The following is a 24,954-nucleotide window of genomic DNA, read 5'->3' as shown; positions in this document are numbered from 1 at the left end:
ACACGTGTGCCCCAGCAGATGGCCCCCCCTTCCCACTGGCAGCACAGAAACCCCAAGTTTCTGGAAAAGTTTTATTGTGCACAGAGGGGAAGGGCTCAGTCCTTCTTGGCTGCCGCCTTCCTCATGGCGGCCAGGACATTGCTCAGCTCCTCTCTCTTTCTCTTGGCACGGATGTGTGTCCCCACCTGCCGGGCAAGGAGGGCCGTGAGCCTGAGCCCCAAGTCCCACCCTGGCCCTAACACAGGCATCCTACCTACCCTTTTCTTGATGAACTTGAGGGCCCGCTTGTCCTTGGAGACCTTGAGCAGCTCCATGGCCCTCCGCTCATAAGGGGCGAAGCCGCACACCTCCCGGATCATGTCCCGCACGAACTTGGTGTGCTTGGTGAGGCGCTGCGGGAGAAGGGAGGCGTCAGGGCGGGGCTCCAAGGGGGCGCCCGACTGCTCAGGGTCTCCGGGTGGAGTGTTGTGTGTCTGCTAACAAGGGAAGCCCAAATCCTCCCCAGTCCCCAATCTTATCAACATCAAAGTGGCACGTCACACCCGGCTCTTTGCACGGGCTGTTCCCCGGGCCCAGAACCCTCTCGCCCTGGACACAAGCTGGGCACCATGGAGTCGGGGCCGCTTAATGAAGAAATATATAAACCCCCATGAGCCTACGATTCCTCAACCTGACACACAAGGAATCCGCTTTCCCTCCACATTCCAACTCCGATCCAGAAACCCTTCTACTCGGCAAACTCCTGCTCATGCGTCTAAACCCGCTCCCAATTCGCTCCTGCCCCAGTTTCCGAATCCACGGGCCGGGAGGGTCCCGTTACTTAGCCCCGGCGGGCGCTCGCCGCGCAGGCGCGTAACCGGCATCTTCACTCTCTGCTCTGAGAAAGCCCGACACCCCCTTTCTTCCGTTTAAGACACCAGGGCTCCCCACTGCCCTCGGGACTCGACACCCCGACTGCGCTCCCGGCACTCACCCCGCGGCGGCGGCTGTGCCTCGGCTTGCTCACGTTCTTGGTCACCTTGTGGCCCTTGTTGAGGCCCACGGCCATGGGGTAGCGCAGAGCCATGGCTGCGGACAGGGGTGGGGAGAGGGGGGGGTGGAGGTGAGTCCCGGCTCGGTCCCCGCCGCCCGGAACCCCGCGCCTCGGCTCCCCCGGGCTTGCTCGCTGCACCCAACCATACCCCCGAGCTGCACTGGGGCGCCCAAGGGTCCGGATGGCAGCTGATGGTACTCGCGCTGGCCTTCACTAACCTGCTGCTCCTCAATGGCTGCCGCGGCGGAAGGACCTCAAACGCGCCGAACTCTGGGATTTCTACCAACCCGCGGGCGGCGCGGGCCAGAGAGGCAGGAATGTCGCGGGCTCCCCCTGGCGGCTGGAGGCGTCCCTGTGGGCCCCTTGAGCATGCGCGCTTACCCTCGCGGGCCCAAACCAGTAGTCGGACCGGGTGGGCGTGGCTGTGGCTGCGGTGTCTCCCTCTGCGGGTGGGTTGAGAGGTGGAATCCTACCTCTGCCGCCAGCTGGCTGTCCCAGCGCCAGAGACTTCAGCTCCCACTACTCGAATAGCTCCATTTATAGAATGATGACAGCAGTAGTACCTATTCCAAACTGAGCAAGATGTGATACCTGGCACAAAATAAAATTTCCAAAAACGGAGAAATTGGTTTTACTATATATGAAGCCAAGCTCTGGGCTAGAGCTAAGGAAAGCGTTGTGATATAGTGCCCCCTGGTGGCATTTGATATAACTTGATGTAATTTTAGGTGCAGGGATAGGAGGCGTGGTGGGAACAAAAAACTTTTTTTTTTGCTGGTTTTTATCTTTCAATCCTATTTATTTCCAAGAGACAGTATCAATTTGAGGCTGGTCTGTTTGGAGTTAGCCCTTGGAACACCTGCTAATCTTGGAGCCTTGGACAGCCAACAGGAGCTAGTTTTTTTTTAAAAAAACATCATTATTGTAGTATAGTTGCTTTACATTGTTGTTAGTTTCTGCTGTATAACAAAGAGAATCAGCTATACTTACATCCCCATATCTCCTCCCTCTTGCGTCTCCCTCCCACCCTCCCTATCCAACCCGTAGCTAGCTGTTTATAACATTGTTTCATTCTTCAAAACATTGTTTTGTTTTTATAACATTGCTTTCATTTAGTTTTTATCTTTACAGTTGCTTTTTCTTTCTGCAAGCACTGCTGGTTTACCATTTTAAGGAAAGTGTCGATTTTTAATTCATTAATCTAAATACCAGTGATGTGCAGATGCAGCCCACACGTTGCCTTAAAGAGGGACAGTCTGGTGTCAGAATCCCAGCTTCTACCTCTGACCTCCCATCTAAGTTTCCTCATCTATAAAATGGTAACAATGGTAGCACTGACCTCTGGTTGTGAAGATGTCATGAATGTCAAGTGCATAGCGCCTGATGCAGGTTATCATTATTGGTGCACAAACCATGTTCTTCGTGCTGCAAATATAGCCTTTGGCCCACAATCGGTTACACTTCCTTCCATCCCTGACTTCCTGGATGACGTCCACCTGTCTCTCAGCCTCCGTTTCTCCACCTGTGAAATGAAGGTGAGAGTTCTGGCACCAATACACACATCCCTCTTCACCTCCTGCCACCAGCAAATTGGAAGGACCAAGGAGTCTGAACAACAGATGTGCAAGGGAAGAAAGATTTTTATTATCAGATGGGAGGCTGGATCCAGCCCAGAGCACATTCTTTTCCTCTTCCCCCTCCTCAGACCCCACCATCAACTCGACAGCTTCGAGGGCTCCCGTGCTCGGGAAAAGGGTTGGGGGATGCTCCGAGGCTTAGTGAGTGGAAAGAACAAATTAGGGACGCAGTGGTTTCAGGTCGCAAATAGAGAGGGTTCCAAGGGTGGCTCAGTGGTGTTGTGACCTGCTTGATGTGGCCACGGCCCTGGGGCAAGTCACATAGCCTCTCTGAGCCTCAGTTTGTTCATCTGCAAAATGGAAGCAGCAATCATATCATCAATGACAGCTGAGAAGACTGAGGTAATTGCCTTCCAAGTCCCTGACAGGATGCCGGGCACACCCCGAGTTGTGACTGTTTTCAGGTGCTGGTAGTTTTTCTCAGGTTTACTTTTCTGTCTTGATGACTTTCATTTGGCCCTTGGCCACCCGCTCAGAGGTGTCTCGGTGTGTGTCCAGGCTCCAGGACGATTGGCTGGAGGATCTTCTTCTGGGAAGACGAAGGGGCATTAAGCCCAGGGGCTCAGGCAGCAGCGGGGGTCGTGATGTTGAGCTCCTGGCGGATGAACCAGGCCCTTGGCTGTGGCATCCAGCCGCGAAGCAGGCAGAGCAGATGGAAGCGCCACGGGTAGAAGACGCCGGAGGCACGCGTGGCGCTGCCACGAATCACGGCCAGGGCTGCCTTGGGCCCTGGGGCCGCCTTGGCCCTCGTGACGCCCCTGGGGACAGGAGGGTGCGGTGGGGACTGTGGCTACGGCTGAGCGGCCCCCCACACCCCCTCCCCGCTCAGCCTGGCCCCGGCTCGCGTTCTAGGCCTCACCTGACTCCCTCGGCGGCCGAGGCGCGATCCCGGAGGCCCAGGACGCACATGGTGATGGCGACGTGCACGTCCTGCACGTCCAGCTCCCGCCGGAGAGAGCCGAAGAAGCTATTCAGCGCGAACTTGGCCGCCGAGTAGGGGCTGGAGAAGGACGTGGGCACGCGGCCTGGGGGCGCGGGAGGGTAGCGGCTGAGCGGCCACACGCCGCTGCTCCTCCGGGAAGCCTTCCTGCCCGCTCCAGGCTCGTCCCCATCGGCCCCGTGGCTTCCCCACTCCCCGCCCCGCGTACACGCACCTAGCAACGAGGACACCACCACCAGGGAGCCCTTGCTGTCAGTTAGACTCGGCAGCGCCAACGAAGTCAGTTGCACGTAACTCAGGAAGTTCACCTGGAGGTGGCGACTGCGAGTCACCGGGCGGAGGAGGAACCGAAGGCCAGAAGGGGCAGGGGCGGAGCCTAGAGCCTGGGGGCGGGGCCTTGGTATGTAGGGGTGGGGCTCTAGGACTGGGACGGAGTTCCGAATGGAAGAGGGGGAACACCAGCCCGGGGCGGAGCCAAGGTCAAGAGGGCGGAGCCTAGAACCCGGAAAGTTGGGGTTTGGAGCTGGGAGGGGCAGGGCCCGAGAGGGGAATGGTGAGAGGGTGGAGTCTGGAGGGAGGGCGGACCTGGGGCTGCGGGTGGGCGGAGCACCTGCATGAGCCAGCGTGTTGCCTGGGCGCTGCGGGCCCGCGTGCCTGCTGGGGCGGCGCCGAGGTGGTTCAGCACCAGGTAGTCCAGCCCTCCTGGCCCGGAGAGGCCCATCAGCCCGGAGCTGTCCTTGAGGCTCCGCCCCCCGCGCCCTATGAGACACCACCCATAGCCCTGCCCCCTGAACTAGCGATGCTCCGGCCAGAGCACTGACACGATGAGCTCTGACCCAGGTAGCGCCCAATTAAGATCAAAGAGACCCCGCTCTACTCCCTAACCAGGCTTCATCCCTGATCTAATGAGGCCCGGTCCAGAGTTCCACCCACTGGATGCCATGAGGCGCCACCCCTAGCCTTGCCCCCGGACCCATAAATCTCCGCCCTCAGACGGCCGTTACTACCACACCCCCGCCCCAATTTGGGTCGTGCCCCTAAGGCCTAGGCCAAGGTCCCAGACTTCAGGCCCCGCCCCTCACCCAGCTTGTCCAGCGCAAACTGCACCACGCGCTCGGGCACCTCAGGGGAGGCCATGTCCGCAGCGATGTAGAAGACCTTGGGAGCGCCCAGCTTCCGGCAGTTCCCTACCACCTGGGGGGGCCAGAGCTGCCCGTGGGCCCCTCCACCCCAGCTGGCCCCCCTCCACCTGCCGGCCCTAAAGGGGCCCCAGCCTGAAGCCCCCTCCCCTGCTATGAGCCTCAGGTTCCATTCAACATCATGCCCGAAGCTTTACCACTGGGGTAGCAAACTGGCAGCCCATGGGCCAGAATAGGGGACATTTTGCTTGTTCAACCATCAACATTTAAAACGCAGATTTCAAATAAGTCTTGAGATTTCTGGCCTCTTGAAATTTTGGAAGGTTTATCCCCAAGAGCTGTACATTTCCTTGAAACAACACTGGGCTGTTGCTAAGTGTCTACCCAACCCACTTTTGAACTTGAGAACCCTAGCTATCCACACAGCCTTTGGTTACTATCAATACTCCTATTTAGTGAGGAACAGTCCTTGCTTTACAACTGTCTTACTGATTCAACCCCACATCGCAACCCAGGAGAAGGTCCTTTTATTGTCTCTGATTTACAAATGAGGAAACTAAGCCTCAGAGAGATTAAGTGACTTACCCAAGGCCACACAGGAAGCCTGAATGCTTGCAGGGATTCAAACCCAGGCCCTGTTCCCTTCCCTGCCCCCCCCCCCACCACCAATTAAACTTGAGATGGAGTGTCTCACCTTCTGCAGGAGAGCCTCGGTGTGGGCAGTGAGCACCAGGTGGGAGCCCAGGCGCGCGTAGTGATATGCCAGCTCCTCCCCGACGCCCACACTGGCTCCAGTCAGCAGCACACGGGCTCCCTGGAGGCTGGCTGGCAGCGAGCAGGGGTGGTCAGCTTGGGGGATGGACAGGACAGCCAGAACGTTCCTCCCACCCCCCACCCCCAGGCACTCACCTGGGTCAAAGTTGTCATCCCAATAATAGGTAAAGAACAGGGCTCCCAGCCCCGCGAGAAGCAGCACCTTCATGGCCCTCCCTGGGCCTGCAGCGGGAGAGAGGGTGGCCGGCACAGGCCTGGCCCACAGTCGCACCCCAGTCACACCCATTTCCCCGACGACGTCTTTGTTCGAAGAACCAGTGGTGATGCCCCTGGCCCTGCCCCCTCTTCTCCATCTCCATAGCCACCACCTGGTCCAGGTCATCATCTAGCTCACCTGAACCACTGCAGCAATCTTCTTCCCCTACTGAAAACCCTGCCCGTTTCACTTAGAACAAAAGCCTTGGTGACCAAAAAGGCTCTGCTTGGACCAGCCCCTCTTGCTCACTCTGCTTTGCCACACCAGCCTCTTCACTGTTCATTGGAACCAGCCAGTCACCATCCTGCCTCAGGGCCTTTGCATTGGCTGTTTCCTCTACGAGGAATGCTCTTCCCAAATACAACCCAATGGCTTGCTCTTTTCTTTCAAGTCTCGGCCGCAAAAATCACCTCCTCAGAGGGCACTTCCCTGGCCTCCTTCTCTAAAGCACCTCTGTTCCTGGTCCCCTTCCCCCCTTACCTGCAGAACTTTTCTCCTTCTCAGCACTTGTCATGCCCTGAAATCATCTTGATGATTTGTTACCTGTTCAGGATCCCTCTCTCCCCTTAGACTCAGCTCCACGAGGGCAGAGAGGAAATGGAAACCTGCTTCTGTTTTGCTCCCTTTTGGATCTTCCGTGCCCTGAACTGCCAGACATGCAGTAGGTACTCAATAGATAGACTGACCCAGAGTGATATGAGGAATGTGGGAGGTGAGAGGTGGGGGAGCCCAGAAAGATAAGTCTGTCTGGAGACACCCAGAAGGAATCGGACACTCAGGACTGACTTGGAGATGGAGGTGCCAGTGTCATCAGGGTTAAGATGTGATTTCACCTGGGGGAGCCGATTTACTTGTTCTAGGGAGAAGGTGAAAGATATAAACAGGCCAGGTGATTAAAGTTCACGGGGTCATGGAGCTCCCCTGAAAAGGGCACAAGCCCATCACATCTTAGGGTTTCTATCCTCTGAACTGCATGGGGCAAAGAGGAAAGGCCATAGGGATCTTTGTCCAAAAACACCTGGGATGTCCCTTCCTGCTCCAAACCCTCCCAGGGCTCACCACTGCCCCAGATGGAGACCACACCCCCCACCTCAGCCCACAAGACCCAGCAGGTCTGGCCTCGGCCCTCTGTCCGTCCTCATCTTCCCCACTTCCTATCCATGAATCTATCAGTTCTCAGAAAAGTGAACTCCTCGCCCTAACCCAGTCACGCCAGCGTCCCCTCAGCAGGGAACACCCTCCCACCTCTCCCCACTTCCGGGGACAGCCCTGAAGCCCCACAGCTCAACACTCTCCTCAAACTGGCCCTGACCATAGCTGCCCCGCAGGGGTTGGCTGGCAAGCTGGGTGGGTGAGTGGGCGGATAGATGAATGGACGGATGAAGCAGCCAGGCTCTGATGGGGGAGGAAAGGAGGAAACCCGATCCTCGCAGAACCCACCGGCCCCCTGACCTCGCCGGGCCTCAGTTTCCCCTCTGGACAAAGGGGGCGTGCGACTCACTGCACGCTCCCAACCGCGAACTCACCCACTCAGGCCTCAGTTTCTCCCGCTGTCCAGCGGGGCTGGGGTCCGGGCCTGGGAGCCACGCGCGCGCCCCTCTGCCCTCACTTCACCGCTGCGTCCGCCAGGCTCCGACCGCGCCCCCTCCCGTAGGGTCTGAGTCACGTGACTCCGAGCCCACCTCCTCGGGGGGAGGGATTATACTGTGGGGACTCCGCTCCCAGGCGTTGCCGGGCAACAGCCTCCCGCCTAGCTCTCCTCTGGCCTCAACCCCTGACCTGATCACGTGACCAAAGGCACGCCTCTCTCGTACAAATCAGCCCTCGTGTTGCCGTGACAACCGGCTTCCAGGCACTCTCTTCCTCTGCCTGGGCCCTTAGTCCCCCGCGCCGGCGCGGGTGGATCTCCCAGGCTCCGACATCTTGTGGGTCCCCCTCAGGCCCCACTCATGACACCCAATTCCTCTTTCCCTCACGTCACCAGGGCCGTGCCGCGCCCGACTGCATTTCCCAGGAGGCTTGGCGGCTAGACGAGCCGTCCGGCGCCTCACGTGACTTGCCGACTACTTTTCCCAGACAGCTTTGCGGCGGCCGGGCCCTGAGGGCTAAGCTTCGCACAGTTGTTTTGCAGTGGGACCGCAACCCCTTTCTGTTGTCTCGGTGCCGAGACTCCGACTCCCGGAGGCCTTTGCGGCTGACAAGAGACTACGCCTCCCAGAGGCCTCTGCGACGCCGCGACCGGAAGTGGCGGGCGAGCCGAGTGTCCTTGCGCGCGGAGCGGAGCGGTCATGGTACCCCGAGTGTGGTCGCTGATGAGGTTCGTGGGGCGACCAGGAGGGCCCCAAGCCCCCGAGAATGTTCCCTTTTGCGAGCACCCTCCATTTGGTTTGCTCCCGATCGGCTTTTCGCCGCCCGTAGCGTCAGGTCTCCCGTGTCTGTCCAGACAGGGTGGAGCTTCTCGCCCCCCTCCCGCTTCCTAGCGAGTCCGTGCCTTTCCCACTCTGTACCCGAGACCCCTCCGAGCCTCAGCTGCCTGCTCTGTAATATGGGAGTGCCGCACGCGTTTGTTGGGAGGTTAATGCGCACCCAGAGCTGCGTATGACAGACAGGAAATGACCAGGGACACTTAGAAAACCCCCGCGGGTTCCTCGCGGAGCATCCCTCGGGGCTGGAAGGTAGAAGGTGGTTAGGAGTCTTAAGTCTTCACTGTTCCCTGCCCTCTGCGGGATCTTGAGTGACACTGTTCCTCTCCAGGCTTCAGTTTACCAGTTAAATGGAGCTGAGTATCCCTGCACGCCTTAAATTAAGTGCTGTGGGTCAGGCACGCCTCTGGGCTCCCAAAATGCCCTGTGCTTCCCGCATTAGCTGCCTGGCTTCAGGTGTGTCACTCTTTGGACTGTGGGCACGCCCCTCTCCCTAGGGGTCTAACCCTCACCCCCATACCCGCGGGCCTCGACCCGGGAGGTGGCCAGCAGAATCTGCCGAGCTGCTGTGGTTCCTTTCTCTGCCTGCAGGTTCCTCATCAAGGGCAGTGTGGCTGGGGGCGCTGTCTACCTCGTGTACGACCAGGAGCTGCTGGGGCCCAGCGACAAGAGCCAGGCGGTTCTTCAGAAAGCTGAGGAGGTGGTCCCCACCGCCGTGTACCAGTTCAGCCAGTACGTGTGCGAGCAGACAGGCCTGAAGATACCCCAGGTACTCGGAGCTGGGATTGAGGCTACGGCTCGGCGGGAGCAGGGGTGTCAGCTCAGGGGTGGCCTTTGATTCCCGGTCCCTCCAGCCCTGCTTGGCTTTCTCCACACTGGGGCGTGTGCTGTTCTCCCTGCCTGTGAGGGAGGCGCGGGCTGCCAGGCCTTCCCCTTTCACCAGCCCCTTCTTCCCCTCTCTTCCCAGCTCCCAGCTCCTCCAAAGTTTAACTTTAACATCCGCGAGTCCTGGAATTCAGGTAGGCCTTGGTCCGTCTGCTTGCAGGAGAGTGGCCCCAGATACTTCCCACCTCCCTTCCTGGCCATGCCTTTCCATCACTCTCCTTCCTGCTCTGTGTGCACTTGCTGCCCCCCTCCCCCCCCGCCGCTGCCCCCAATGGATCTGAAAGAGAAAAGGGAGTGGAGATTCCAGGGAGGTGGGAACAATGTGTGGCCTCCACCTGTTTCCCTGCATGGAATTGACAGAGCCTGAAGTGGTGCCTCTAAAACTCTCCACTGAAGGTGCTGGGCCCTTCTTCCGCACAGGCATCATCACGGTGATGTCCGCTCTGTCCGTGGCCCCCTCCAAGGCCTGGGAGTACTCCAAGGAGGGCTGGGAATACCTGAAGGAGCGAACCAAGTAGCCTGTCAAGAGAAAGCTGCCTGCCCCAGGCGGGAATAGGGGCTGGGGCGCCATGGACGCCAGACTGGGACCCCACTCTTAGGGCAGCTCTCGGCCTTGCCGGCCCAATAAAGGACTTGGAAGTGTTCCCCGATCCGTGTGCTGGCCCCCGGGGCGTGGGCTTCTGGCTTCTGGGGGCTCTTCAAGGCCTGACCTTGACCGAAGGCCAAGGTTCACCCCTTTGTATCTGGGCCCTGCCCACTGGTGGGCCCTCGACCTCGTATGGTGAGTGGGAGCAGACCATTGCCCCGGGGCTCAGGGCCCATCCGGGTCTGGGGTCTTCTCAGTCCTTGGAGGCCTGAGCACAGGGTGGGGCAATCTGGGGGTAAGGGCTGGTCTACACAGCCGGGAGCCCCCAGAGCCACTGATTCTCTGTCCTGCTCGGCTCACTGATCTGCCCGCCTAGTCTAGTCCCCACCCTCCTGCCCTCACCTGGTTTCCACTCTCATTCCACCCTCTCCCCACAACCTGGGGATTCCTGGGGAGCACAGACCTGGCGGTCATGGCCGTGCAGGGGGTCTCCCTGGCCCACAAGGGCCCTGTCTTCCAGACGTTCCGGGCTCCCCTGGGAAGCCTTCTCTGACACCCGCTGGGTCAGCTGCCTGGTGACCTAAATGTCTCTCCGTCCAGCTGGAGCTCTGGGGAGGGTGGGCCCTTGAGATGCTCCCTGTGAGGTCCCCAGCACCCAGTCACAGAGCATCCCACCATGGTGACGGCAGGAGGAAACCTCTGCCCCAGACAGGGCAGGAGGTGGGCTTGGGTGGGAGCCAATGACTGGCCCAGGGAGCAGGCCTGGGTAATGGTGCCCTGAGCTGGCACAGGATCCTCTGTCCCCAGGAGTTCTGGAGTTCATGTCAGTTGGTTTAGGGGATAGAGCTCACCCAGGGACGTGACTCAGGAGAGGACAGCACTGTTACAGATGAGGCGAGCAGAGACCAGAGGCCGGGGCATTTCCCAGGCTCACCTGGGAGTCGAAGCCAGCACGCGTCCATCCATCCATCTGGCCAGGGAGGAGTGGGGAAGGGCAGGGTGCTCGGGGAGGGAAAGCCCTGAGTGACCTGTGCCACCCCGGTCTCCAGGAATGGTCTCCAGGTGGGGTCTCTCATGTCCTGTGTGTCACCTGAAAGCCACCTGGGCCCCTGTGGAGGTGGGAGCGGGTCTATGATGAGGGTGGGATGGGTGGGGCCTGGGGCCATCCCTGATCCTCTGCCGCCCAGGAGGGAGCTGGTGCTGGCCATTTTGGAGGCTGAGGGCACATCCTGGGTTCAAGGACAAGCCCTGTGAGCTGTCCCAGCCTGACTCTCCGTCCACAGAGCCCTTCCAGCAGCCTCGTGGGCCCATTTTTTTACAGATGGAGAAACTTTCACTGCCAGGTTCCCTCTGTCTGCCAAGAGACCCTCCCTGGAGTGCAGACTTCCAACCATGTCACCCCACAGACTCATTCCCGGCTTTGAATACAGGAGGGGTTTGTGCTCAGGGCGCAGGGAGCTGGGGTGGTGCCACGTGCTCCACGAGGCTCCCTGAAGCCTCACGACCCTCCTATTGTTGTCACCATTTTACGGGGAGGAGGAGCCTTGGCAGGTCTCCCCCTCTATTAGCAGCCAATACTGGCCCAGAAAAGCACACAGGAAAGGAAGCCAGTCTTTGTAGGAGGTCGAGGAGCTGCCCTGGGGACATGCTCAGCACCCCTGGCTCTCCTGCAGCTCTGTGAACTTGACAATGGAGTTACTCTTCCATCGGCTCTAGGCGCGTGCACGCGTGTGTGTGTGTGTGTGTGTGTGTGTGTGTGTGTGGGTTTTCTAGGACTGAACCCAGGCTGTGGTGGCCACAGTCACTCGCCCAGGGTTGGCCATGGGCTCTGCTTGACCCCATGGCTTTCCCACTGTCCACAAAGACCAAGCTGACAGCCTGGAGACCAGTGCTGCTCTTGCCTCTGTGTCCCCTCATCCAGTCAGACCCCTATTACTCTCCATCGACTTGTATTTGTTGCCAGTGATCACCTCCCTGCTGGCCCCGCCTCCGGGCCCGCCCCCTCCATCTGGTCCCCGAGACCATGTCTGATGACGTCACTCCCCTGTTCAAACACCTGCAGCTCCCCTTGCCCTCCCTGTGAGCCCAGACTCCTCAGAGGGGCCCTGCCTCCCCTCAGTCCTTCTTGGACATGCCAGCGGCCCTCAGTTCCCAGAACACAGCTGGCTTTCCCGCCAGCTTTTGCCCACAACTTTGCAGCCCCTCACTAGGCCATCCTTCCTCCTGGCTGACCTGTGTTCATCCTGCCCCCAGCTGAGACGCCCCCTCATTTGGGAAGCCTCCCCTGTCCCCTTCCTCGAGTGCCCTCTCTGGGCTTCCTCAGTGCCCCGTGGGTGCCCCATCACAGCGCCCAACACCTTGGGGCAGATTTCCACAGCTTGGCATCGCTGATATCGGGAAGGATAAACCTGTGTTGGGGCCACCCCAGGGACGGGGTGTTGAGCAGCACCCCTGCCTCCAACCCCCAAAACGCCAGCGGCGCCTCCTTACCCACCATGTATGACGACCGCAAATGTCTCCTGGTGCTGCCAGTTGTCTTCGCGGGACAGAATCACCTCGTGGTTGGACGTCCAACGTGGGTCTCAGTGGGCTGAAATCCAGGTGTGGGCATGGCCGGTTCCTTCTGGACGCTGGGAAGAATCCGTTTCCTGCCTTCCCCGGCTTCTGGAGGCCACTGTGATCCTTGGCTGGAGTCCCTTCCTCTGTCCTCAAAGCCAGCAGTGCGGTCTTCCGCTGTCGTGTCCCCATCTTGCCCTTCTCCCTCCCTATTTCCCTTACAAGGGCCCTTCTGGTAACTGGACCCACCTAGGTAACCCCAGATACTCTCCCATGTGAAGGTTCTTAATTTAATCCTGTCCGCAGGTCCCTCTTGCCACGTGCGGTATAAGCTTGCAGGGATTAGGATTGCAGGATGTGCCTGGCCTGGTGGAGGAAATGTATTCAGCCAACAGGTGGAAAGGCCTGGTCCTGTGTCTGTCTGCCCTTGTCTGTGGGCCCTGGGGGGACAGGGGCCCGGTCAGCCTTGGTTGTTGGTACATCTCAGCCTTCAGACAGGGCCAGACCCTACTTGAGTGTGAGACGGGAGCCAAGAGGCAGGCCTCTGAGCACTATTCCCCTAATAGAGGGGGCCTGCCACCAGCCCCATCCATACAGACCCAGGGCCCCTAGAGACAAGGAACACAGCTGACCTGGGGGAGGTGGCACTGTCCCACCCGGCCACCCCTGGAGTCCAGGCAGCACTTGAACCCTGAACACACCTGCACCTTATGTGGGGTGAGGACCCCCCCCCAACCCCGACTCCTCTTTCCTGGCAACTCTCCTTCCACTCCGGCCCCTGCCACTCCCCGAGGTGGACTTCATCACCTTGTGGACTTCATCACCTGGCATCCAACAGCTCTTCTGCTCCTCTCACGGCACACGTGGTCATCTCTCCTCCCCACCAGGATGCAATCCCACTCACGAGGTCCCTAGAGGAGTCAGATGCAGAGACAGAAAGTAGGTGGTGGGGGCCAGGGGGCTGGGGACTGAGTGTGTGATGGGGACAGAGTTTTAGTTTGGGAAGAAAGAAAAATTCTGGAGATGGACGGTGGGGATGGTTGTATGACGCTGAGAATGTACATAATGCCACTGAACTCTACCCTTAAATGGTTAAAATGGTCAATTTCATGTTACGTGTATTTTACCACACAAAACCCACAAAACAGCCCGTTCAGCAAGGGTGTCATACATGGAGGCAAAATGTGGACGATTCGAACAAACATCCGAGGTATGTCACAAGGCCCCCGAGGACGGACAGACGGCTGAGACACATGACCCAGACGGTCCTATGAACTCCGGGCCCGGGCTCACGCAGGCTGGAAGGTGTGTGCTGCTGGCAAAGTGCTTCTGGAAAACCCAACAGTCCCCGAAAGCTGCCCCTTTCCATCCTCCTTCCTTGAAGGAAGAGCTGTGGCTTAGCACTTATAAATATAATTTCATTTTACTTAAAGACGTGAAAATAAAAAGACACGACGCTTTAAATAAAGGGTACGTGAACAGAAACACATTTATTACAAAAAACCAAAAAAACCAAAAAACAAATTCACATTGTATTGAGCTACAATATGGCAGCAGATAAAAAAAATTATTGTACACAGTTTAAGGGAACTCTTAACAGAACATATTCTTGTTGCCACGTGACGTAACACAGGAGCCCAAGCACTTAGTAGCGGCGAGTGAAGCGGGCGTCATTGGGTCGGCTCCCCCGGTTCTGGCCCCCGAAGCCGCCGCGAGGGATCACGTGGCCCCGAGAGGCCCCCCCGGGGGCAAAGCTGCCGCGCCTGAAACAAAGGCAAATTCTTTTTATTTTTCACTCAGTGGGCTCTGCCCTGTGCCCATGCTCTCTGGGGCCTCCTTCCTTTTAGCAGCAGTGACACCCGCCCAAGCACACGGCACCTTCACCGAGGCGAGCCCACAAGCAAAGACGAGACCGGTGACAACGGGCCTTACCCCGACATGCCTCCCCGGTTCATCATGTGACCTGGCCCGGAGTGACCAGACATACTTCTCTCGCCGCCTGGAAAACAAGGAACACTTTTCACACAGCGCCTCCAGGCACAGGATGTCGAGTTCAGAGGACACAGGGCTCAGACAACTCCAGTCCCTTTCTTGAGCCACAGGTCCGTGGAGGATGTGTGAGCACACGGATTGCACACACCCACTCTCCTTGCTAAGTCACGGTGAAGAGGAGCTACAGCACCCGTGGCACCCCTCCTGTGCCAGACCTCACCCACTCACCCACCCAGGCCGTAAGGAGCAAGGCCACACGCTAGGGAGAGCAGAGAAAGCTGCTCCCGCCCTCACGAGCAGTGCCCGATGTAGAGCAGGGGCAACCCCAGCTGCCCGGATGCTTCTCCACCGAGACAGATGCGCCTTGGCCAAGTGCCAGCGCTCACCTTGCCACCTCCTATGGTCCCTGTCCATCATGCCTCCGTCAGCAGCGCCCTGCCACGCACGGTCATCCTCCATTCTTCGGCTGTGGTCCCCCCACTCACGTCTGCCCCTTGGAGAAAGACATCTCTGATTTGGATTGCCCCCACCTCTGCCCTCCAGGAGAGCAACGGCACTGGGTTTGGGAGGGTGCGTTTAGCACTTTGTGACCCCAGCCCTTTGAGCAACGGGGGCTGCGGGGGAACGGAAGTGGCACTCAGAGAGCTCAGAGGCAGCCTGGGCCGTGGCGAGTGCGCTGGGCCCGCACTCAGCTTATGCCCAAGACCAGGGGTCCTCGGCCGGACACACCAATCCTGCCAGCTGGGTGAGAGGCCCCGGCGGGCACCATGGGACGTGAGACACAAACCTGGGGGGAGGAGGCAGCCCCCGGCCCTCGCTCATCCTCTTGTCAGAGCTGTATCCGCCCCACCCATCACGGGAATCCCGTCCGTGGCGCTCTGGTCCTCCATGGCGTTCAGGGTAATGCTGGACGTTAAAGGGTCAAAACGAAAGAAGGCCTCAGTACAACCCTGGATCCCAGGGCCTTTGGGGCAAGAAGTTAATAATGACAAGGACGATAACTCAGACAGGAGTCCTTGCAGGCCCGAGACAGCGCCGGCAGGCGTTCTGCATGCTGTCTGGGGCCACACAGGACCTTTCAGCTGGCACAACACAGCCGCACCCCTGATGTCTGCTCAAGGCCTGGGGAGGAGCAGTGCTCATGGAGCCCAAGACCAAATTAGGTTCTCCCTAATCAGAAGGCAGAGATTCAGGCACCAATGGACTGAAGCGTGCTGGGGCTGAGCGACTGCCCCACACCAGCAACGGACCACGCTGTGCCAGGTGCCTGTGCTCAGAATATAATCAGGGAGCCACCAGAGCAGAAGAGCCACCAGGGATCCTTTGACATGATTCACTCCAGGGCGTGGCATCCTGTCCTACTTTGTCCAGACACGACTCCTTGGCAGCCCAGCGGCTTGCTCAGCGGCATGGCCACGTGAACTGCTCGGCCAGCACAGACCCCAGGAAGATGAAAGAGGACACCTCACACTCTAGCCCCTTTCCCTTCACCCCGAGCCCGTCCCTGCCGGCTGCAAGAAGGTCCAGGCTGACTTTCACGGAGCTGGCGAGGTGGCTCTGGCTCCACAGCCCTGTTCTCTTGTTGTTCCACAAACCCAATCTGTGGCTTTGGGGCTTTTGCCCCAGAACTATGGTCTAACTGAGAAGGAAGGAGAAAGGCGTCCTGGTAACGAAGCCCCTTTGGGTCCCGCCCCAGCGGCCCTGTCCCCGTCTGCATCCACGGGAATCTCCTGGGCCAGGGCAGGTACACGGTGGCTCCACATGGGAGCCCTGACTTCGTGGCCCTCGGCGCCCTGGGCAGCACCGCCGCCTGCTCCCCCCGGCCGCTCGTCCCCAAATGTGTACCCACACCGCACAAGAAAAGGGGGTCAATCTTACAAGATGGACAAAACAGAACATTGTTCCTTCAAGGGGCAAAATCACAAGCCAATGTGTCCAGGAAAGTCAGTGCTGGCAAATGTAACAAGGGATCTCAAACGGGATTCCGGAAGCAGTTCTATGAACAACCTTCAAGGTGCACTGACTTTAAAAAAATTATAGCTCATGCTTTACACAGCTTCATTTAATTTTGGACATTTGAGAATGACCTTTTATCAATAGCCTTCTGAAGACTAATTGGACAGAGAAACATTTAAAGGATGGAAGTTCATCTCAGCAAGACCTAGTTCTTTAAAGCCCATTCCCATCTCTCCCTGGTGTTTTAAAATTTAACCAACGTTCTCCTAACAACCCACCCACCCACAGACCAGTTCAACAAGGCCCTGAGGCCTGTGCTGGTTTTCCCTTTCTGTGTCGGATGTCACCATTTGCCGTTCGGGGCAGCAGTTGTGTCTTACTTGTGATTATGGACGTGAGAACACAAACACTCCTTTCGGTCAGGAGAGCACTATCTAATCAGATGAGAATAGCTCTCCATGATCAAGAGCAACACGGCAGGACTGGGCAAACACTTGCCGCAGACACATATGTCATCTCATTTAACCCCCCACTCCACCCCACCCTCCCTCCCCTCCTTTCACAGCTGGAGAAACAGGCTCAGCAGAAGTGGTGGCACCGCGATGTGACCCTGGTCCTGATTCCGGAGCCTGGACATTTAACCACTGTGCTCAACGTCTCCACCAAAGGAAACCCATGACACTAGGGGTACATTTAGCTGCATGGGAGATTTATGCCTGGGAGCAGAGAAACAGGAATCACGTGAGGGTCATGGAATTGCTCCTGAGGTGGCAGCGAACTCCTCAGCTGCAGTCAAGGAGCTTAGCCATTCCCAGCCATGTTCTCAGGCATGGAGGGAGGATAGGACTGAACGTCGGTGCTGGAGTCAGGGAGGAGACCGACCCACGGGGCAGCAATTCTGCCAGAACGATGCCCTGACCACAACTTTCCCTCATCCCTGATTCTCCAAGGAAATCCACTAAAAAGTCAAGGCTCTTTGGGGCCATGAGGGTCGGCCAGTCTACCAGGACAACTACCAGTCTGACCACAACTTTCCCTCATCCCTGATTCTCCAAGGAAACCCACTAAAAAGTCAAGGCTCTTTGGGGAAGTTCTCAATCTAAATGTAAGATAGGAAAAAAGAAGAAAACTGAGCTTGTTTTCTAATGTGTTCATCCTGCAAACAGAAAACGCGTGGGCCTGACTCAGTTGCTTCCCGAGGCTCAGCGGGGGCGCGTTGACCCTGCGACCATTGACACTCCGGGTGCGCTGGGCTCCGTGACACGAGGCATCGCGTCTAGTCAGCGCTGTGGGTCACAAGGCACTTCCCAACAGAGCCTGCCAGACTCATGCAAGGCTCTCCAGCACTTTAGTACCGGTGTAGTCACTAAGGTGTATAGAACCTTAGGGTCAAAGCCAAACAAGGCTTCAGAATACTTGTTTGAATTTTGGGCCAGCACAAAGCACAAGCTATTCACATGGTCTTCCCACAAAACACTGCAGGTGCCGCACTCCCTTACTCGTTCTTCCTCTAACTCAGGTGGAGGAGGAAGAAGGCACGGAAAGGGAAGAGAACCAACTGTACAGGGAAAACCGTGGCTACAATCACAGCTTCTGACTTACCTGTCCTTCTCTTTCTCCCATGATTGACCTTGAACCTTCTCTCCTGAAAAAACCAATTTAAATGAAAGCATAAGGAGAAAGATAGGTCGGTTAAGTCCCCGAATGGAAAACATTTCCACTTGAACCCAGGTAATTCACATACACTCTGCTGGTTCAAGTGGGCTGGCTACCTAGAAGCCTAGAGCCTAGAAGGGCCACTCGAGCTCTTTGTCATTAAGAATGAACCAGGACAGGGACTTCCCTGGCGGTCCAGTGGTTAAGACTTCGCCTTCCAATGAAGGGGCCTAGGGTTTTGATCCTTGGTTGGGGAGCTGAGAAAGATCCCATGGCTCGGGGCCGAAAAACGAAAACATAAAACAGAAGCAATAATGTAACAAATTCAATAAAGATTTAAAAAATGGTCCACATTAAAAAAAAAAAAAAAAGAAAAGAAAAGAAAAGAATGAACCGGGACAAAGAAAACATGCATCAAGCAGGCAGGGTCAGTGGCTGACCTGTCGACCGAGTGGTCAGGGTAGCGGCCCCGGTCCCTGTGGTCAAAGTCGTGGAAGCGGTCCTGGCGGTTGAAGTCAGAATGGTAACGCTCATCCAGGGCGGCCCGCTTAGCTTCTGGCCAGTAAGCATCATCTCGCCTAGGAAAGGAAGCAAGAAAGAGGATGTGCATCTCCCCCTCCAAATAGATTACCTTTGTGGAAGCTGGTAAACTTGACCCTCCCACTGCCCCTATCACTTCACAGAACGAGAAGGAACTTTATCATCAGAGTCCACATGAGCTGAGAGTGCCTGGAGGGGTGATGTGGGATGTGACTGAAGGGCTCCATTCTCTCTTACCCCACATGCCCCTTGTCCCCCACAGAAAAGCTCCGGTCTCCCTATAGGAGGGGATCAGTGAAGTGGGTGTCAGCAGATTCCCTCTGGGAACCTCTCACGGCCATGAGGGTCGGCCAGTCTACCAGGACAATTAGTACACTGCTGTCCTTCTATCCCGATGCAGATTTGATCCAGCAGACACCAAGTGGGGAGGACTTTCAGTAGCACTTGAAATGTACTGGTTCAAAACCATTTCTGACCATAACAGACTCTCCCCTCAGTATCTTGTAAAATGCATAAAAAGTCCTAAGACACCTTAAAGGCCCTTTACAGAAGTCTCAATGTTATATTACACAGGGACCTCTCTAACCCATGCCAGTAGAAAGATTAAAACAAAGGCACAAACACACACCACCAGGCAGTCTCCCCCAAGACACCATGCATGTGGAAAAGCTCTGATAGGATCAATGCTAGGATTATCACCCCAGACTCCTGACAGCAAGATCCGAAACAGGCCTTTCACTGGTGATTAGCATTTTAGTATTCGTATGGCACATCAGCATGTCTGGGGAATTAAAAGCGATCTCATTAACAGAATGAACCAACACAAATTACTGCAATGATTACAAAACCTGGAAGGTGCCCAGAAGGAGGTGCTGGCCGCGTGCCCAGCCCGATGTGTTATGTGCTGCTCTGGGTGTCTGATCTCCTTCCTGGGGGAGGAGGCAGTGGTCTGTGCTGGGACCTGAACCTAATGATTTAATAAGCACCTCTTTATCCAACCATTTCTCCACCGATCTCAAACTATCTCAGGTTCCCAGATGAAGTACAGAATACCAAATTTGACTGTAACAAGTACTTGTGCTTCCTTTTAAGTAAAAATCGTGTGTTAACAGGACTCTGGGGACCACGGCACAATTGTAAACGCCAGGGGCCTCCTCAGGGGCGGTGGCTAGGAGTGGCGTGGCTTACCGCCCGTCGTCGTAGGGCCGCCGCACGGCGGGCCGCCGCTCCTGCTCGTAGCGCAGCTCCTGTTGGCGCCGCAGCTCCTCGCGCTCGTGGTGGATGCGCTCCTGCTCGCGCCTGCGCTCGTGCTCCACGCGCATGCGCTCGCGCTCCAGCCGCTCGCGCTCCAGCCGCTCCCGCTCCAGGCGATGTCTGTGGAAAGCCAGCCTCTCGCGGGCGATGAGCAGCCGCTTGCGCTCCTCCCGCTCCAGCTGCGCCTGCATGCACTGCTCTCGCTCACTGCGCTCGCGCACCCTGGAGGCAAACAGCAGAGGCTGCAAGGGCCCAGGAGCCGCAGCAGCGCCCAGTACCGAGGGCCTCTCCCAGCAGGGGGAGCTATGGATGGAGCCACGGCTCCGCCCCCGGGTGGGATGGGGGCCCTAGAGCTGCAGATACATTTAGCAACAAGCAAGGGCCGCTGGGTGGTGGACGCAGCCCAGCTGTGCAGGACCCCGCCAAGGTTGAGGGCACTGACAGTCCTGCTTTTGCAGGTGATACTGATGGTGCCCAGTGCGCTTCCCTCCAGTCTCCGTGTACAGCTGCCAGGTTGTCTCCTGTCCATCCTCTGCTCTGTGTTTAGACACATAATCACACCAGCAGAAATGTCTAATCTCGCCTTACTTTGTGTCTGCGTCTTAGAAAAAAATGGCTGCAGCTTCCTTGCTTTCAGGCACCATGTCCTGGACCCCGTGCGCCCCCACCTCTACAGATGTACGGCATGCTTCTGGGAAGGAGCCCATGAAGTGAGAGGCCACAGTGCACATGACCACTCGCAGACCTCGTGGGCCTTCTGGTTGTTCCCAGCCTCAGGGAAATGGCCACCCCGCCCCATTTTCTTAGCACAGGTTCCTCTCGGGCAGGTTGGGGGAAGTGGCATTGCTGGGTCTGGAACACCAGCATTCAGAAGCCCGTGCTACCTCGGGACCGCTCTCCAGGCTGCTGTGCCCCCCGGAGAGGTCACTCCCACCACTACAAGCATCTGTCTCCCCCAACTGTAATTCAGATCAAATTAACGGATGGAAAACCAGTCTCACTGCTGTTTTCACCTGCATGTCCCTGATGCCTGGTGAGGCTGAACGACGTTTCATGTTTCATGACCATATGTACGCAGCCCCTTCTGTCCATCTTCTATCGGGTTATTTTTTATCTACTACAAAACACCTTTACTACCATCTGTCACACATCTTTGCACCTTCTCTTTGGTCTTTCATTGTACAGAAGAGAAATTTTAATTTAGTCTACCTCTCCTTTATAAAATTTCAGTCCTTTCAAAAGCTCAAACTCATAAATATATTTACTTTTGCATTACACGGATAACTAATTTTTATGTTTATGTTCAGCCAGCAGTTTATGTTGACAATTTGTAGTGATGTGAGCCAGAGATCCAAAGGACTGTCCAAAGGCACAGCCAAGTGACCTGAAGCCATTCTGGGGTGAGCCCGTCCTTTTCTCACTAGTGGGAAATATCACTTTTATCATGTTAAATTCCCACACGCACATGGGTCAGTTCTACTCATTTGCTAATTACTTCACCAAAGCCGCACTTTTTCTTTGCCCACTGCCTTTCCCTTTTCAGCAGAAAGTTCTGTACAGCGTACTACAGAAAACAGTGCTCCTGCCCCCTTTCTCAGTCTCATTCTGCTAGCCTTTTTACTAATGGTTCTTATTTTTTAAACTACAGTTTAAATTTTTTTCTTGACAGGAAACTTTAACTGTCACTCAACGTGATTGACAACATTTCTGTTTAGTTTTTAAAAATTATGAGGACCTTGTCTTGGGCTTATTTAAGGACGAGGACCTCTCAGCTCTCTCATTGGTCTGTCCCACTCTTTTTCCCTATTCACAGCTTCTGGAGCAAATTTGGTATGTTCTGTTAACTAGCACTACTGTCCCAGGAAAGCATTCCATCTCCCTGCCTTTGCTACCTCCCAGAATCTTCAAAATATCTGCCTGAGAAAACAGTTTGAAAAAAGTCACAGAAGAAAGCCAGTGCACAGGAAGTCTGTGAACTAAAAGCCAAAGGAGCAGAGGTTTAAAGCAATATTCCACCCACAGGGGACTCGGAAAACACCCTCCCAGGACAGAGTTACCACCAGTCAACGGCAACACCCAAACCAGCCCACATTCCTGGATTCTGACTCACCTGCGGGACTCTGAGTCTCGTGACTTCCTTGACTCTTTGACTTTATCAAAGGACACAACAGACCGCTTCTCCCTGCTGGCTGATTTGCGATCCTGGCTCTTGGAAACCTGGTTCACCAAGAAACATTGAAAAGTTAAGGTAGAAACAACAACAGGAGAATTAGGTGTGTCCAGGTCCAAGCATCCAAGATCAGAAGTGAAGATTAACGTTTAACGAAACAATCAGATAACAAAGCCTTCTCTCCTAAGAAACTTCATGTTTGCTTATCGTAATTCAGAGTCACAGACTGTCATTACCATTTAATGCTAAAATATGACTCATCGAGTACTTTCACTAGTCAAAATGGAAATGAGTATCTTACCAGAAACTTTTTGTAAGATAAAAAAGTATTTTTTTTTCACTTTGTCTTTTGCGTCCAAAACACATTCTTTAATATTAAACATGCGGCGATGCCCAATTGAGGCTATTTCTGGTATGTTTGAGGATTCCTTATTTGTGCCGACTGCATTATTTTTTGAGATCTACCCGCCTCAGCCTTCAAATTCACACTTCCAATTTGCCATTCTACATCATTTATTATAAAGTAAGGGGAAAACGCTCTAACACAGTAAAATATTTGCACAAACACAGGCAGACTGAAATGTCATAATAGAAATGTCAGCTTGCAACTGGTCCACAACATTCAAAAGCTTAAACGGTTTATCTTCTGGGCAGCACAGGTTAACATGGCAGGCCTGAGGCTGGTGTTAGAGAACTTGGCATTCAGAGTGTCCCTAGTCAAGAGTTAACTGGCAAAGGTGGTTCACTGTGCCCAGACCATGCAAATGGTGGTTTGTGCTGAAAACCTGCTCTCCTTCGGTACTTGCCTGGAGAGGGGACTACGTGACCAGCCCCGGTAAAAACCCTGGGAGCTGAGGCTCCAACGGGCTTCCCTGGGCAGAAGCATCACCCTCAAGCAGCTGCACTGTCACTGTTGCGGGAGACAACATGGGAGGGAGAACACAAAGGAGCCGGCAGGGTCCCCTCCAGACTCCCCCCACCTGTCTTTCCCCGCCTGGCCAGCTGTGTATCCTGTCTGCATCACTGAAGCCAATCTTGACCGTGACTACAACTATGTGCCGAGTCCAGGGGGCCCCCCAGTGGATCTCAGAATGTGGGTAGCCTTGGGGACCTGGACCCACATCCATCAAAGTTGTAAGCCTGTCAAAAGTTGAACGTATGACTATCAACAGCTACCCATGACCCCAGTGGCAGGCAGAGTGAAGTGGTAAGAACCTAAGACTGGCACTTTGTGGATTCCGTGTTCTGTGGAGTATCTGCAAGGAGTCAGAGTATGGACTGGCTGTAAAGGCGGGCCGGAAGGCTGCCTGGGTCACACGGGGGTTTGGGAATGCACAATGGAGAGCTGCTCAAACTTCCAGGCTGGCAAGGAAAATGGACTACTGTACCCTGATTCAGGCAAACAAAGCCAACCACTCCCATAATTGAATTTGAAAATTAGTTATAAAAAACCAAAAAGCAACAATTCTTATCATACAAACTAGGAAGCAAAGCTTATAAACTTTCCCATTTTTGAAGTTCAAAAAAACCTACATTTTGGAAAGGCTGACAACTTTTCTCAAGCTCAAGAATCCCCTAAAACACACATAGGAATGTCAGAGGAAATAAATACCCCAGGTGGGAAAGGAACACTCACTCTGTCCTTGGATCCTGATGTTTTGACACTGATAACAGGTACACCTTTAGATTTATCCATCACCACGGTCCGCTCAGTTCCTCGACTTCCTACAGGAAGAAAGGAGCAAGATAAGAAGCGGCACCTCCAAATGAGGAACAACACTCAACTCCATAGAAAACAAATGTAGTTTTGTGTTGCCAACTAACCACACCAGCCAGGAACAGAACACAAGGTGAAATCTCCCATACCCATCGGTCAGCTACCTGATTTTGTGGTTCGAGATCGTTCTGAAGGGCCAGGTTTCTGATCATCCTGATCTTTGCTCTTTTCTCCACTTCCATCTTCACCCTTTTTAGCATCATCTTTTCTGTCGGGCTTCTCTTCTCTCTTAATGTTTGCAGATCTAAAAATAACACCCCAGACACAAGTGGGTGAGAAGAGATATTGAGGGAAAAAAGCCAGCGACGATGACAGGACTCTTGCCATGAGCACCAAGTGATGAGGAGGCTGCCTCTAAGGCATCAACAGGATGGAGAACAAGGAGCCTGGAGAGGGACTGGAGTCATCTCCCAGGACTGGGGGTGAAACCGTCCTCAACGAATGCAGAAAAGTAAAGGGGGCGAGGGCCTCACAGCCTTCCCCATCCGTGGAAAACGTGAAGGACGTGAAATGAAGAAAAGGGTCACCTTGGCCACAATCCCCTCGGGAAGAGTAATACCTGTCAGCATTGCTAGACTTCTCTTTTTTCCCCTCCCCTTCTCTTTTGTCAGAAGTTTTCTTCCCAGCAGGTTCATTTTTTGCCTGAAAAAGAGAATCAGGTGGCAGGTGGAAGTATTACCTTATTTCCTAACATGGTCACATCCCGGGAAGAAAATAGCCCCTTACTTTTTCCACTGAGATCATCTTCCCGTGGAGCTCTGTTTTGTGCAGGTGGTTAATGCATTTTGTGGCCTCTTCTGCCGTGGACATTGTAACAAAGCCGTAGCAGCGAGCTCCAGGACTCCGGGCATTGGTCACAACCTTGGCGCCCACCACCTTGAAGGAAAGCACACAAATATGGCTTGGACACGAAGCCCCCCCACAGACCCCGACACTGCGGTCCACGCTGCTTCCCTCTGACCCACCCCACGTCCTGCTCCCCCCCGCCCCCCACCAGAGACACTGAGAACAGGTGGAGGACAAGTAGCAGGTAAAGGCTGGGGAGGGTAATGCTATTGTCCGGCTGCTCCTACTCCATCCTGCCTGTTCCTCTAGGGCACCAGGATGACAGCGTGGAGGAGAAAGTGAAGCAGAAGGCAGAGTCCTGCCAGCATGCCGTTAACACTATGTAAAATTTGTAAAGAAATGTTTCTGAACATGCAGTCATCTACGTGGCCAGTGAAGTAGGAAGACACATCTACAGTAGGAGAGCGACAGGACAGGTTTATAAAGAGCGCTCTGTAATGCAGAGCCCATCCTACTACTAACAAAACAAAATTCAAGGAGATGTTTCAGGCACTACAGATACATCCTTATATGCTATTTAACTCTCCCAACAAC

The 24,954-nt window shown here is 55.5% G+C and overlaps 4 protein-coding genes across 23 annotated transcripts in view; 1 reads left to right on the top strand and 3 right to left on the bottom strand.

Moving 5' to 3' along the window:
- Positions 1–57: 57 nt before the first annotated feature.
- Positions 58–1,407, bottom strand: RPL36 (ribosomal protein L36). 2 transcript variants are annotated; one of them, XM_082453310.1, is made up of 4 exons: positions 1,252–1,407; positions 974–1,068; positions 258–392; positions 58–185 (listed from the first exon to the last, which is right to left on the bottom strand). In XM_082453310.1, exons 2-4 carry the CDS (start codon positions 1,064–1,066, stop codon positions 96–98), a joined length of 318 nt encoding a protein of 105 aa, XP_082309436.1. In that variant the 5' UTR covers positions 1,067–1,068; positions 1,252–1,407; the 3' UTR covers positions 58–95. The 2 variants fall into 2 exon arrangements, with proteins under 2 accessions (XP_082309436.1, XP_082309437.1); XM_082453311.1 differs by having other exon boundaries at positions 1,182–1,293.
- Positions 1,408–1,939: 532 nt separating this feature from the next.
- HSD11B1L (hydroxysteroid 11-beta dehydrogenase 1 like) lies at positions 1,940–8,069 on the bottom strand (the record flags this gene model as incomplete). Of its 18 annotated transcripts, none has more annotated exons than XM_082453304.1 (8): positions 1,940–2,555; positions 3,530–3,695; positions 3,825–3,993; positions 4,221–4,369; positions 4,693–4,804; positions 5,444–5,574; positions 5,659–5,777; positions 7,840–8,069. In XM_082453304.1, 8 exons carry the CDS (start codon positions 8,067–8,069, stop codon positions 2,537–2,539), a joined length of 1,095 nt encoding a protein of 364 aa, XP_082309430.1. In that variant the 3' UTR covers positions 1,940–2,536. The 18 variants fall into 18 exon arrangements, with proteins under 18 accessions (XP_082309430.1, XP_082309416.1, XP_082309427.1 ...); XM_082453290.1 differs by lacking the exon at positions 1,940–2,555 and adding an exon at positions 2,656–3,428; XM_082453301.1 differs by lacking the exon at positions 1,940–2,555 and adding an exon at positions 2,656–3,428 and having other exon boundaries at positions 3,825–3,918.
- Positions 7,960–9,731, top strand: MICOS13 (mitochondrial contact site and cristae organizing system subunit 13). The gene is made up of 4 exons (XM_082453309.1): positions 7,960–8,096; positions 8,794–8,971; positions 9,170–9,221; positions 9,508–9,731. The coding sequence occupies exons 1-4, from the start codon at positions 8,068–8,070 to the stop codon at positions 9,603–9,605; spliced, it is 357 nt and encodes a 118-aa protein (XP_082309435.1). The 5' UTR covers positions 7,960–8,067; the 3' UTR covers positions 9,606–9,731.
- Positions 9,732–13,693: 3,962 nt separating this feature from the next.
- Positions 13,694–24,954, bottom strand: part of SAFB (scaffold attachment factor B) — a 34,290-nt gene continuing 23,029 nt past the window's right edge. The window contains exons 10-21 of one of the 2 annotated variants that reach the window (XM_082456910.1): positions 24,301–24,450; positions 24,134–24,216; positions 23,679–23,818; positions 23,434–23,522; positions 21,738–21,844; positions 19,562–19,849; positions 18,274–18,411; positions 17,780–17,822; positions 15,009–15,127; positions 14,608–14,714; positions 14,162–14,228; positions 13,694–13,992 (exon numbers count right to left, since the gene is read on the bottom strand). In XM_082456910.1, coding sequence (XP_082313036.1) covers positions 13,875–13,992; positions 14,162–14,228; positions 14,608–14,714; positions 15,009–15,127; positions 17,780–17,822; positions 18,274–18,411; positions 19,562–19,849; positions 21,738–21,844; positions 23,434–23,522; positions 23,679–23,818; positions 24,134–24,216; positions 24,301–24,450 — 1,449 coding nt within the window. In that variant the 3' untranslated portion in view covers positions 13,694–13,874. The remainder of the gene's footprint in view (positions 13,993–14,161; positions 14,229–14,607; positions 14,715–15,008; positions 15,128–17,779; positions 17,823–18,273; positions 18,412–19,561; positions 19,850–21,737; positions 21,845–23,433; positions 23,523–23,678; positions 23,819–24,133; positions 24,217–24,300; positions 24,451–24,954) is intronic. The other variant, XM_082456911.1, reaches the window with a different exon arrangement.

Source organism: Balaenoptera physalus (assembly GCF_965194825.1).
Source record: "Balaenoptera physalus genome assembly, chromosome: 3".
Classification (NCBI taxonomy): Eukaryota; Metazoa; Chordata; class Mammalia; order Artiodactyla; family Balaenopteridae; genus Balaenoptera; species Balaenoptera physalus.
The sequence above is the reverse complement of the archived record's forward strand: the minus strand, read 5'-3'. Positions and strand labels throughout refer to the sequence as shown.

Excerpts from the sequence above, each read along its gene's own strand:
- RPL36 (XM_082453310.1), bottom strand. The coding sequence starts at position 1,066 with ATGGCTCTGCGCTACCCCATGGCCGTGGGCCTCAACAAGGGCCACAAG. Across the intron at positions 393-973 it reads GGCACAGCCGCCGCCGCGGG|CGCCTCACCAAGCACACCAA; the intron begins GTGAGTGCCGGG and ends CTTCTCCCGCAG. Across the intron at positions 186-257 it reads TCAAGTTCATCAAGAAAAGG|GTGGGGACACACATCCGTGC; the intron begins GTAGGTAGGATG and ends CTTGCCCGGCAG.
- MICOS13 (XM_082453309.1), top strand. The coding sequence starts at position 8,068 with ATGGTACCCCGAGTGTGGTCGCTGATGAG. Across the intron at positions 8,097-8,793 it reads CGAGTGTGGTCGCTGATGAG|GTTCCTCATCAAGGGCAGTG; the intron begins GTTCGTGGGGCG and ends CTCTGCCTGCAG. Across the intron at positions 8,972-9,169 it reads CAGGCCTGAAGATACCCCAG|CTCCCAGCTCCTCCAAAGTT; the intron begins GTACTCGGAGCT and ends CTCTCTTCCCAG.